Source organism: Falco naumanni, chromosome 2 (assembly GCF_017639655.2).
Source record: "Falco naumanni isolate bFalNau1 chromosome 2, bFalNau1.pat, whole genome shotgun sequence".
Classification (NCBI taxonomy): Eukaryota; Metazoa; Chordata; class Aves; order Falconiformes; family Falconidae; genus Falco; species Falco naumanni.
Window position 1 is genome coordinate 58248151 of NC_054055.1, and position 14701 is coordinate 58262851.

At 34.9% G+C, this 14701-nt stretch overlaps 1 protein-coding gene across 21 annotated transcripts in view; it reads right to left on the reverse strand.

Annotated features, from left to right (window-relative positions):
• DOCK9 (dedicator of cytokinesis 9) overlaps positions 1-14701 on the reverse strand; it is a 127629-nt gene that overhangs the window by 22031 nt on the left and 90897 nt on the right. For 12 of the 21 annotated variants that reach the window (XM_040584431.1, XM_040584442.1, XM_040584435.1 and 9 more), the window contains 5 exons: positions 12423-12537; positions 10797-10863; positions 8867-8914; positions 6912-7048; positions 2942-3057 (listed from right to left, as the gene is read on the reverse strand). In XM_040584431.1, the coding sequence (XP_040440365.1) occupies positions 2942-3057; positions 6912-7048; positions 8867-8914; positions 10797-10863; positions 12423-12537 (483 nt within the window). Of the gene's footprint in view, positions 1-2941; positions 3058-6349; positions 6394-6911; positions 7049-8866; positions 8915-10796; positions 10864-12422; positions 12538-14701 lie in introns of all 21 variants that reach the window. The other 9 variants (XM_040584447.1, XM_040584434.1, XM_040584443.1 and 6 more) reach the window with 2 other exon arrangements.

Sequence of the window (14701 nt, forward strand, 5' to 3'; positions counted from 1 at the left end):
AATCTGCACAGCATTACCAACATGTTTAATAATAAATAATAATCTGAATTTTAATTAGGTATGTATAACATTTCATTAATCTTGCTTTTAGCCAAAGTGTTGGCTTCTGAATAGACCTATAGGACACAACTGTATTTAACAGCTTTGATTAAATTAATTAGTATTAACAGTTCTTCGAGAGGCACACTCAAAGTATTAAGACATTTTGCTCACACTGGCTTTAGCAGCTCAGACAGTGGAATTTTCCCATAGCAGTACCTCCTACTACAATGCTCTCAAAAAACCTCCTCCCAAAACAAACCCTCACCCACTCACCACCTTTCGTTACTGTCCTAGAACTGAAACTGAAAGGGCTCTTAAGGACAAAGATATTAGTTACTTTTCAGAGTTTTATCTGCATTGATATTCCAAAGCTCATTCTGAGGCATGCAATACACAGGGTTGCTCTTGATTTCTGTATCACCAACGGCTCCCTTCCATCCAAACTTTTTTTTTTTTTTTAAATCTGGTCTCCTCCAATTTCTCTAGCAAAAGTAACGACTGTACATCTACTTTTAACAGTTCATATTGCTTCTGGTTTTCTCTGGGGACGTTTTCTCCCTTTGTCCACTGAGCATATGCACTAGGTTCCTATGGGACTCTAGGATGAAACAATGAAGTCTCTCTTTTTACAAAACACTAAAATAGGGACTGCTCAACCTTGTCCAGGGAGTCCAGAGCTGAGAGGACCATGTCAGGTATTGCTCCCTCTGACTCCATTGGCCCTTCAACACAATTCTATAGGGCCTTGCACCTTCTGCAACTCCCCTCCGCGTGCCCCACTCTTCCTTGTCATTACTGTATATAGGCATCTAAACAGTATGCTGCACGGCAGCTCCATCACCACCTCAAGTAAGTTTTAAGGTAATACTAACCCAAATAATCTACTTCAATAATTTTTTTAAAAAGATACTTGAGGCTCAGCAAAGATCTAAGATCTTGTAGCATGCCTTAAGCTCTCTCAAACATGGAAGAGATGTCTAACTACAGATGTCTCCTTTTCTATTCATGGAGACGCAGAAGAAATTCTTCAGGCTAAAGAATTTCAGCATAATCCTAGGCATTTTGGGTGTTTCTCAGTATTAAAAAATTGAAGGAGGCAGTCCTCCATTAGAAGCCATTCTGATAATGTGACCTGCAGACCAGAACTCAGCCTGGTTTTAAGCTGTGTGGATTAATAGATTCAAATGCTTGCAGGAGACCAAAGATCTCCAAATGCTGTCCAGTGAAGCCACAGGCAGGCCATTTTAGAGGCAGCCAGACATAAATAGTTCGACATAAGCCAGTCAAGCCTGTTTGGTCACAAGATGTAGTTTTCTCTCTTGGACCAGTATACAGATCTCTGTAGATGACCCAAAACTAAATACCTAACTAAGTTCTAAAAGATGGTAAGGCTCACTACTTCCAGATTTATAGAAAAATAATGAAATATTGTCTTACAAACCCCTGTCCTTATGAGGAAATTGATATAATATCCTTTCTTCAGATGTCCCAACATCAGAGGTAGGCAGTTCACTAAAACCACCTAGAGTAGTAGGAATTCACACAATATCATTTAAAATTCTACCAAGAAGCAGACATAACTTGTGACACAGCCTGTAGTGACGGGACAAGGGGCAACAGTTTTATACCGAGGGTAGGTTTGGATTGGACATAAGGAGAAATTTTCTTTACAATGAGGGTGGTGAGACACCGAAACAGGTTGCCCACGGAAGTTGTAGATGCCCCACCACTGGAAGTTTTCAAGGGCAGGTTGGATGGGGCTTTGAGGCAACCTGATCTGAAGATGTCCCTGCCCATGGCAGGGGTTTGGACTAGGCAACCTTTCAAGGTTCCTTCCAACCAAAACTCTCCTATGATTCTACAATTTTATGTATTTTAGTGCAGTTGATTGAATACAAGCTCCCGATTCTCCTGTTTTGTTTGGATCTTGCAGACTATTCCAGTATACTCTTATCTACTTCGTCAACATAATACATACAGATAACCTTGAAGAACTATTGTTCCAAGCATGACGGGCAGCTGATAACTAAAAGATTAGTGTTCATTCTTCTTTAAATCTTTAAAACTAGGTATCTTCATTTTCTATTCTGTCATGAAGTCATGGATAGAATTGGTTCTAAACTCTTAATTAAATTCCTAATAAAAGGACTCATTATAAATAAGCTCATGTTTTCATAACTGAAGACACTAAATCTGAATCTTAAAGCAAGGATCTGGATACATTGCTCTGATTAAGAGAAGCAGCCAGCCAGACCTATCATCTCTCCTTTTTATAGCTTTACCTTTAATGTTTGGAAAAACTTAAAAAAAAAAACAAAACAAAAAAACCCCCCAAAACAGGAGGGGTATGCAAGTGGGCATGCTGTAAAAAGATTCCACAGGAGAGCTACAGTAACTGATATAACTAAAAAGAAGTCTTATTAGTGAAGAAATTTAAATAAAGTTACAGAAAAGGAACACACACAAATTACTGTTAATTAACTGAGACTTAAGCAGCCACCAAATTCAATATATAAGTCTGATAGTGTCCAGCTATGACTTATGGTTTTGCCACATAATAGCTTTACCACCCCACACGGTCTTTTTAAAAGAGTTTTACCACTAATATTTGGTAGACATTGAAGTTTCTTTAAGTATTTTTAGGAAGTTAGGATGAGGAGGCACTTTTCCCACGGATTACTGCTGATCAGTAAGAAGTCTGTGTCCAATGTGTAACTAAGGCAAAGCATTCTGCTGCAAAAGGTTATCAGCTTTTACATGAAGTAATAATGAAATACAGTGCTAGAAATGCTAAAACCACAATGCTATGTTACTAAACTATAAAATATAAATATAATTCTATAAATATTTTTTCTGAAAGATAATTATGGGAGATATTAACACCAAGACAAGAACAAACCTTAAAAGCCATTGTGAATAATGACAGAGTATCCAGAATCGTAAGGCAAACTTCAGTGGCAATATTTGCTTCAAGTAAAGACTGGTGAAGAACATCTGCATCTGAATGGCCATAGCCTACAGAAATTCCAAATGAAGTGTAAGTGCTGGGTATGCTCATTTAAACGTTTCTTATTTCCAAAAGACTTGCTGAAGTAGGAAAAGATTAACAAGCAAAAAGCCTAACAGAAGTTAGTATTCAATACAGAAAAGGAATTCATATGCATCTAAATATTTTTCGGATACGTGCATGTAATTATTCTAACATAATTTGCTCAAGATCATAAAATACATTAAGTATGAATATCAACAACAGAAGCATTAAACAGCAGTTAAAACATAAATGATGTTTCATATATGTGTATGTATACAGAGGTATACATATATAAACGTACAGAATTATATATATTTACACATATATTCTTAAAATAAGTACCGCAGGAGGGAGTTACAGCTGAAAATATGTATTGGTAATTTAGCAATGTTATAATGATCTCAAAGTCAATAATAAATCAACCATTATAAAAATACAAAACGCTAACAGTTGAAGGAATACAATCATGAGAATTCAGCTGCTTGTAAGTACAAGTAATTAATTCCGCTCTGTAGCGATATCATGCAATTACTCCATATAATAATCATTATTAATAAAAATATCTCATTGCTTCTAGCTCCATACTGTATTTAAATAATTTTTAAAACGTATCCCACTTCAGCACTGGTTGTAGTATGTTGTTTATGTTTCCTAACATTGATTTTTTAAGAACCAGATTGACAAATGTGCCCTGGTTGCTTTATAAAAGTTTAGCCTGGATCACGTTTATGTGTTAGATTTACAGTCAACTTAGCATCGCTAAATCAATGACAACCATGACAAACATGTTGAGACCAAGAAAAATCAGAAGAAATAACATATTCTTTTATAATGACATCTGGCCACTTCCTTCCACACCTTCTTGATTCCCTGGCTGAACTATGTATGCATACCTATAACCACTATTTTCTTTGGATTTATACATTTTTTTCTGTCAGGAAATATACACCTCTTTCCTATCTTCTTTTGCATTCTCTTTGCCTCCACCTCTTCCTACTCCCATGTATTTTCTTTGTGATTTAAATCCAACCACCTCCTTCACCTCTGTAATGATGGAAAGGAACAACTGGCATTTAGAAGCAGTCTTAACACAACAGCTGTTTGCCAGATAATTTACTTTTAGTAAAAGTGTTCTCTTCCTTAAAGAAGTTCAAAGTAAAATCCTTTTTCATAGCAAACGCCTTTGGGTGACCAGAAACCCTTAAGTTAGCCTGCAGTTTTGGTAATGTTTAAGATACCAGAGAGGATGACTATTTTGAGAACTGCACTGAGGACAGGGGAATTATTCTTTAAAGTAGTAATTTGTTTGCTCTTCTGGTTCAGAAGAAAGGTACAAGGTTTACTGTAAATATTAAATAAAAACTGTAGTCAACGGAGAGGATTCCAAACAGTTCAAACGCTGTTCTTCACATAAATAATTTAGAAGAAACACATAAACAGGTTGATTACTCCACATTATAACTAGAGACAGAAGTTTTGGGCAGGATGTAAAAAAGGAACACTCAATTTGGTTGAGTTAAAAGACTGTGTTTGCACTGCTTTCTCCATACACATGCCAAAAACTATCCTCGTTTCAATTTGCTATTGTTTTAGAGAAGCTAATATTGTATTCTTCATGTATAACTAACACACCGGATTCTATTTTTCACGCGTAACTTAAAAGGAAACTATGGAACTACAATTACTACATACAATATAGACATCTACCTGGGTATGCCCATGAACATGCGCCCATACCATCACACTACTGCAGAGTAACTGCATTTAAAACCATCTAAGAACACTAAAAATGGGATAATCTCTAACAACTTTGGGTTTGACAATGATCACATACTGCTATTGCGGATCACAGTGTATCTCTAGTATTTCAGTATGTTTGCATGTCACTGTTCTAGTGAGCATCCTCCTCTAGCCCCAACAATAGAAATATAAATTGACATTCTTGGAGTTTGTATTGAGATGCTTTAGACATTCAAACAAAAGGCCTAATTTCTTACATACTTAAGCACAAAACTATACTAAAATTTCTCAGAGATGTGAAATATCACACCATTACTTCAGTACTATTCCTTGCTTAAATGATTAGAAAGGAAGAAATTAAGTTTATAATTTACATTTATAGGCAACTACCTTGCCAAAGAATCATGATTTTAAAACCAGTAAAGCAACTAATTCCACCAGATACGTCCTTCCTGTCTGCATTTGGATACAAGATACAGGCAGACTGACAACTAAACAAAACTAAAAGTTAGACCACAACAACACCAAAAACATAAAAACGAATTTCACATTTGACACGGCTTTTACAGCAACATATTTTCACTTTGTAAAACCTTGGTCAATACAAGGTGCAACATCCTGATATTCATTAAACATCCAACATTAAAAAAACCATTATCACTTTATGCCAAGTTAGCTAAACGAGACACCTTCCTTCATGATTTCCTTCAGATGGAAAAGAACAGAAAGTTTCTTTTTACATAAGCATGCATTTATTAAAATCTTTCAGCTCACTGTTTCCTAAAAATCAGTAAACTTTGCCAAGTTTGGGATGCATTAAATTTCTTTGTACAAGGCCCAGAAACAGCCATGTTATTTATTTCCCAGAAAATAGAAAAAAAAAATTTTAAAAAAATCAGTGTTTACCTACAAAGTATTTTACCTTACTGAATGTATAGTCACATAGTGTAAAAGCTTTTGTGCATCAAAAAACATCCATGAATTATTACGATACAGCAGTAGCAGACTGATTACAAGAAAAAAAAGGTACTAATTTGCACACCTATATGGTTTTCTGACATTTTTAAAACCAAAAGAACTGCATTTCTTATATTTAAACAGGCATGAGAATACATTTATAAACAGAGGTTTGGTGGGGTTTAATTTTTCTTTTTTCAGTTTTCCTCTGGACTATGTGGTAAGTCTTGTGCAATTATGCTAACTGTTGCTCTATATTACAGATAATGAGCTAAAAGATTTTAAGAGACAGTTAGATATGCTTTGGGAAATAGAAGGATGAACAGAGTGACCAAACAGTTAAATAATTGCTTTACTGCACACAATTCTTTTCAGTATCAGTGTTGAATTTTACTGGATTAGTCAGCCAGTTTCACTGTTTTTTGAAGCTGAAAATTGAAAAATGGTGCTTCAGAATACTTTACATACAGTGTATTTTGCAATTTAAGAGCAGCATGTTTAAAAAGATAGGCCACAAGCAGATTTAGTTTTCAATACAGCAGTCTTATACAAGCTGACTTCAACCTGATTAAATCTTACCATTGTCTACAGAAATTCCAAGAATACTTGATATCTTTCTCACACTGAAAACAGAAAAATCACTTCATTATTGGACGCTTTTTCACTTCCAGACAAACCAAATCATGGGATTCACAATCTTGGTAGAAATTCTAAGAAACTTATTTCTCCTTAGAGGATGTCAAAACATGGAGATATGGTCAGAGCACATATATTTGCTTTTAGACCTATCATTTGTAAGACCAAGCGGGGGGGGGAAGGGGAAATGAAACTTAATAAAACAAATGGAAAAAATAAGTAATTTTTTTAACTATGTGCAGCACAAAGTTGAGGTGTGTATAATTAAAAAGCATTAAAATACAATTTTAAAATACACTGTGGTTAACCACACTCCATGTTATGGCATCAGCCAGCATTGATTGTTCTGTTATAGAGCAGGGAACAGATCATTGACTGATTCCAGCTATGCGTTTGACCTAGAACAATAAAAGTCATTGAAATGCACTGGTGTGGCTCTGGGACCTGTCTCTGGTGTTGTGGTACTGGTTGAAGATGACAAATGTTATCATGTCATGAGACTTACTGTGGTTAAAAGTGAGAGAGTTATCCAGGCTGCTCAGCTGCTGCAATCTGGCATGCATCATTCCTGTTCTGTTACGGGAAACAGGCAATGTCTGAGATTTTCGATCATGAACTATGGATCCCAACCCCTCCTGGTTCCTGCAAGATGGGTGAAATGGGATAGAAGCAAAAGTTAGACATGTCAAACTGCAGCAAGACAGGAAGTGTTAGTTAAGCACGAGAAGTTTTACAGAAAGAATTATAATGCAACCTATTTAATGTTTTATTTATAAAACAAAAATAGGTAGCTTTAAAAAAGCACCACAGCAAACTCTTTCTTAAAACCTCAAAGCATGAAAGCAAAAGCACACAAGCAGTTGCTCTTGAAGCACTAAGTTTACTTCAGAGCTTTTGAAAACATATTTGAGAACATAAATATTCTGAAAATATTCAGAACCCAAAACCAAATCCTCTATTTTGATTGTAAAAATTTTAGAAAAAAGTTAGAAGGACACACAGTGGTAAAATTAGAAAGCACACATGCAACAGGAGAGCAGGAATTAACTGAGGTATTATCATGTACATCTTACCCAAGCAGGAAGGGAGAAGAGCCATATGCTTTGTTAAACTTGCAGCAATCAAGTGAAGAAAACAGAAAAGTGATCTGTGTTAGCTATCAGTACAGGCTAACTTCCTATTGTGTACCACCACCAGAGCTGATGAAAAATGAAAACCAGTGCTTGAATTACAGAATACCCTGTTCCCTTTCATTCTCTGTCATTTGTGTATTTTAAGAGTACGTGCATTGACCATGATACGCTTCAGTGTAATGACAAAGTGAAAGACTAAAAAGCTACGCTTACTGGGAAAATTCAGTACCTCTGCAGAACACCAGATGATTTCTATAGCTTAACATTTTTAGTGTTAAAATGCAGTACAGACTACACAATCAGTAAACAAAAAGGAAGAGTGGTAGTCTTCTCTACAAACTAGTTTAACAAATTAGCTTGAAGAATTTTTACAAAAAGCCTGAAAATTACAGACTCTTGTAAATCCAGAGTTCAAAGTACATTTAAACACAAAGGTTAGAATCAAAACCTTAAGGAAGCCAGATTTTTTTGGCCTTTTTTTTTTTTTTTTTTTAAAGGTATGTGAACAGAGATGAGATTTATTTCCAAAAAATCTCCAAGGACAAAGTTTGTTGTTTGCAGAAAGAGATTCACATACCATTAAATCTAAATTAAAAACAAAACCTTTAACATTTTAGTTAGAATGCTTTACCACCCAAAGTCAGCAAAAACTTTCTCACTGAGCTCAAGAGGGCCAGTATCTCAACACCACAAGTTTAATTATAACAGTATTATCATGCCAACCACAGCATAAGGCCTAAACGAGTTGCTATATCTCACTTCATTAAAAAAATACTTTGCATTAAAAAACCCGTTAATGCAAAGATGTTAAAATAATTTAGTACATGTTTTTGACTCCCACAGATTTTCTCCTAAACAGGCTTCAATAGGATCCTACAGGTATCTAACAGTAAGTACTTCAGACTTCAAACTGAGAAACAGCAGCATTGGAATGTTCACTACTCACCTTTCAGTAAAAACACTATATATAAAATTTCTAAAAGATTTCAATGGACATGGTTTTATGGCCAAGTGAATAAACAAAACAATTAAATCATAACATTTCTTCCCCAAAACCACAATTTCCAGGAAAAAATGCTGTAAAAGATAGCATTTAAGGGGTAGATTTTACAGTAACTGATAATAAACACAAGATGCACAATAACAGATACCAGACTTTCAGACAGGATACAGATTTGATAATATAATAGCCAGTGACTTACTTCAAACTGTTATGTATCATTTCACAATAACTCTTCTACTCATGCAGTTTATTTGTAATAGAGATTCAAGGCTTATTGTACACACTATTAGTGAACAAGACAAGAGTTTGAATTCCACACAGTACCTGGCTATGTATCGTTTTCCCATGTACTGGAACTGATGTAAGCATACTCTGCAGAGAACACATAAGTCAGAGAAGCAACACTTAAAACAATCTCTTCTAGATTTATGTACATCAGAATTATTCACCTATTATTTTTTTAACTTTAAACTCTTTGGTCATAAAACTTCTTTATTTCTCCCACCCTTACAATTCCCTTCCAGTCCCCAAGCCAAGAAAAGGTAAACATGCCTCTTCTGAAATCAGTCACGGATGGTTGTTGTTTTAGGCAAGTCTGGATTAACAACAAAAGGTACATAAGGCTGCCTCCAGAGCACACCTATCCCAATGCTCTGAATCAAAACAGCTAGTGCGAGCCCAACAGTCACACGGCAGAAGGGCCAAACGGCAAAAAAACCCAAAGCACCTTAGAAAACTGTAAACAGTGAGTTCAAATGCTTCATTTTGTATAGATTTTTACTATTTATAAAGGAGAAATGTTTAGAGTTCTTTAAAGTGTAAATTCAAACTGAAAGTCGATTTTCAGGCTTCCTCTTCCATGTGCCAGTTGTGAATGAGGGAGAAGACTGGGAAATAGTCTCTTCAACTCAGCTCCATTTTGTACTCAGGCTTAAGTAGATTAGCCATCTCCAAACTGTGGAGTCAGAATGGTGTTTGCCTCTACCAAACTTTTCACTACATGCAAACTAACTGCAATTCCCCTTTCTGATATCTTCTTGTCTTTTTTAGATTCTTAGTTTTTCTGAAAAAGTTCTTTGCATGGCAAGTACCTACCTACCAGAAACACTGTCTCACTGACGTAATGAGAAACTACCATAATGATCTGTATTAATAAAAATTATCATTGATTCGAATGTTTTTTGCATTGGCAAAATACTCCTAGAATTAGAAGAGATGGATTTCATAAACCTTGTTCCTGTTCCAGTTTAAGGAACTGTGGTATCATCCACTGCAAGATGGAAATTTTCTTCTGTATTCTATATACTGCTATCGCGATGTAAATCATCTTTGATAATTAGTAATTTGAGATTACTGATTTGATCACAAACCAATCCTACCCAGCTCTTAAATAAGAAATATCTAATGGCAAAATACTGTTCACCACTGAATCTGTACAGTTTATGCCTCAGGCTTCAGAAAGTCTATTAAGTAGGCTCACTTACTTCGTCAGTTCTGTGTCTGATACAATCAATATCACGCCAGATGTAGTCACATGATGAATTAGAACACTATCTACAATATATTCCTAAAACAGACCTTGAGTAGCACATTCTACTACACAATTAACAACTGATACTACACTGATTGAGCCTCTACTACAAAGGAAAGCAGTCTAGTGAAACAAGTAAGGCAAGCAGAAAGGCTCCACTTCAAGCCAATAGCACCTTTGCTTTTTATTACTGTATCAAGCAATTCTCATGAACAAATGCACCAAGTGTGCATAGGGATGGAGTGTAGCCATTGATAACAAATACTGGATTCATCCTGTATCTTTTCCCTTACAGAATGGCAGAAGCCACAAGAGGAATGCTAGGTGGACAGTTCACGTCCCTTTGTATCTGAAGTTAAGCAATGCAATCAATTTTGATATGCAACCACTTAATTTCAGCAGTTCACGTTACAACATGCATTTTAATGCAAACAGGTAACAAGACAGTTGGCTCCTTTCCATGAGCATAGCAATATTCTGAGCACTACTTGCTGTTTAGGAACTTCCTGAGATCACTTCTGTATAGCCTACTTCCAGAATCTATCATGGAATTGGACAGACATGCAATTGTGCACATCAGGTTAAGGACTTCTAAACAGACCAAGATCGTGTTATTTTTTCAAACAAATAAATAAAACCATGTATACAAACTTACATCCACACTAATTTTTTTTAACAGCATAGCAAAATGTGATTTTATGAGAAGCTCAACAAAAATCTTACTCGGTAATCGTGAAAAAGTCCATGAGTTCAGATTTTGTAGCCTTGTTCCAATACGTAAACAAAGCGTCTAGGAAAATAAAAAATATTAAAAACAAGACAAAGGCAGCAAACACACAAAAGTATTTAATAGAAAAGTTAACTATGTTGGTTTTAATTTTCAGATAATGAGGATTCAGAGAATATGAAAATGGCTTATGTGGTACAGATAACTTACTATTTAATGTTTTCCTTTAAATTGATTGTACAAATGCACATATTAGTTCTCCAAATGAGTTTCTACAATATGCTTTTAATTAATCCCATATTAAAATATTCCCATACAGTTTCATATTTTAAATAGTAATAATTGTATAGTCAGCAGTGACTACAGTGTTCTAAAAATATAAGACTTCAAAATACTTTGAACTGTTAGTCCTATAACCTGCTTCTTTATAGACTGGTCTCAACATTTTTAAAATTCAAATTGACGATTTCTTCTTTTTTAATTTACAATGTTTTACTATGGATAGTTTTTCAGTACAGTTGCGAATTTTCTTTATTTGCACAGATTTCAAAAATGGCTATCTATTTTTTTACAAAGCTTTTAGTTACATAGCCAAGACCGGTCTCTCTTGCCAAAAAACTTCAAAATTAGCTTACAAACTCAAAATTACAAAGATGTGTGGCAAAATTTGTTTGACACTCGTTCTTTTCCAGGAGAATTGAGACCAAACAAATCCCCACCATGCTTATGTCAAATTTAACTGGAATTTCCTAGAAATTCTAACTAATTTTTACGTATTTCAAAGTGTAAAATAGTGAAAAGATATTAGAGTTTTATTATAATTTTAATTAAAATACGTAAAATAACATTATTAAATTACATGAAAAATCTCATTCGTGATTAATTGGGATAATAAATTAAGAGTTCAAGTAGTACATAAACTTGATTTTTAGAAATTAAAACCAAAACAGGCACAGAAAATAAATGAACTACTTTTGATATATGTTTAGCACAAACTGAAAAATTCAGTGTTTTTACAAAAAGGATTTGCCTTCTTTCTTAAATACTGATCAAGGATAGGGGAGTGATTCAGAGCTGTATGATCCTAGTGAAAAATTAAGGTTTGTCATTCATGCAGTGCTTCTATACCTCTGTAACCTTCTCCTAGGTAAAACGACTCTCTCAAAAATTCGGTGGATCATCTCACAAACATCCCAGGAGAATGAAGAAGCACTAAATGTCCCCATTCCAGAAATAGAAATATACATAGCGATCAAACCATTTGTTTCCCTATCATACAGGAAGTTCTGCAAAATAAGAGGAATGGACTAGCCCAAGACTCTGCTACTGATCAATAAACTATTATTCACCTCTATTTTCCAAACTGGACTGCAAAATCACACACAAATATTCGCTTTCTTACCAAGTCCTTTAATTAACCTCATACTTTGAAGGAATAATCACTTAATGCTTACAAGGTTTCAGTCAGAGTTTAATTTGACCAGTCCCACATATTTGTAACATACAGCATAACATGGTACCTATACCTCAAATATTATGCTGATTTTGAAAAAGTATTGAAATCACGGGCATAAATCCAACACATTACTTGGAATTTACGAAAAATATGTGGAATTACTTACCTTCTGACATACTTCTTAAAATATGAAGGAAACACATGAGCAGACTTTTGATCTCTGCTTGGTCAAGTTTGTCATATCGAACTATAGAACTTCCTAAAGTGCTGCTCTGTTGGTTCTGAAAAAGAGACAGACAGACATATATATTGGCTGAAGAGTTCTGAAACTGATATGAACTAAAATGTTTTAAACTGCCTTATTAATTCCTGCAACACAAAAAGGATCCCAGAATAGAGACAAAAATGTTTCATGTAGAGACAGGTCACTAAAACACACACTGCACACATGAAGTATACCAAATTAAGCCTCTTTACCTTTGTTTATTTCCTTCTTTGTATGAATTTTTCCCTCAGAGGGAGGAATAATAGGAAAAGTCACCTAACAGTGATTATTAATCAAGTTAATTACACATAGATACCCACATTGTAGAAATCAGGCATGCCCCTTCTGTTTAGATGAAATACTTTAAAAATAAATGCTGCTATTAGGTGACACATACATGTTCCTTTGCTTTTGAAGAGACTTTATTCTGAACTGTAGACAGATCTGCACCTACAAAATTCTTTCCATTTAAAGATATGAGAACCTCAAGGGAAACATACATGAATGGCAATAATATGCATTTTGGAAGCTTAACTACTGATAAGTAACTTGCCCTTGCCTCAAAAGAAAAAAAAAAACCAACCCAAACAAAAGCCAACAAACCCTGAAAACCAAACAAACACACCCCACATCCACACACCCCCAAGCATAAAAAAACCTTTCTCCCTGCTTCATTTGTTTATGCAAATTCTACACTTGTGGAAAGTTAATCAGCAATTCCTAATACTTAAATCTGTCAAAAAAGAAAAAAAAAACCCAAACCTGATTTTTCAAAATGTGTATCACGAAAAAAAATAAAACTGCGAGAATATATACATCGAACTTTGTACAAAGACTTACTTGTAAAAGAATCATTTCCACACAATCAAATGTTGCAAAATCCTCAGTCTGAGGCTTTTACACATATACTACAAAAATATCTTTTAAAAAAATAAATTATGCCCTTTTTAGTGCCTAATTCTCACTTACAATATGAGGCGACTTATGTGAATGGAAAAGGAACCTGACATTTAATAAGTTTTCTGTAAGTTCAACAGTCTAGTATGATTGATCTGTGCAACTCTGTGGTTTCTACAAGACAGTTGGATCGCCTTGATGCTGTGACCTTTTTAAGGGGACATGCCAGTGTTGGAAGATATCCTGCAGACAGAGAAGTGCCAATACCTCAAGGGCAGAGCAACCCTTCCAGGAACACTCCTCACTGAGAGCAGGAGACATGCCAATCCATGAGGGAACATCTCACAGCATACACATCAATTGACTGGTAAGCGCTTTAACACATTCCATGTAAAATGAAAGAATTGCTGTCCTAAAACAACCTGTGTAGATCCTGTCACATACTAGACACTGAATGGATGCACAGTGAAACTGAATGTGAAACTATGATTAATACTAGACACAAATTACTGTAATTTAGGAGAAAATGGACACCTATATAAGCCCGATTATTGCAGAGTAAAGACCTCACAAACTATGAAATATCTCTGGTGAACAAGGAGGTTCTACTATACAGCTTTATGGAAACAAATAGGGCGGGGAATTAATGGCTGGCAAAGCAGAAAAAGAATGAGTTTCCTAGACTTTCAGATACTGTCCAGAGCACTACACATTATTTCTCTAAAATAGCTGAACAAGTACATGGATAAAACTAGGTTTATAGCTACTCAAAACTTTATTTCAAAATCATGTCAATAACCTATAAATAAGCATGTATTAAAATAGAAACTGGTATACTTTCAGCCAGTTCTGATTCCACAAGTATAGTTCTACAGGTTATTCTATTAGAATGAAAACATGGCTCTTCAATAATGGTATCAAGCAACGAGCAAAAAGTTGAAGATAACGTGCATGGAACAACTGATCTACTAGAAAGAAAGTTTGGAAAGCAACAAATAAGAAGCCAGGATTAAGTATTATTGGGAAAAATACTACCAGCATGCTCAACAAATCCTGTATTACCTAAATTGGCAGACCAGAGCAGAATTTTCAAAAGATGTCGATTCCTTTGAAAACTCTTTTACTTGGTAAGAACACTACACATAAGTAATTAACAACATGACAGCTAAGTAATAGATGACAGCACTGCCATTTAGCAACAGTGTATGTTCAAGATATTTATTTACTTGGTCAACGTCAAAGAAGATTTTTTTAAAAAGTTTATTTATATTAAAGACCCTCAG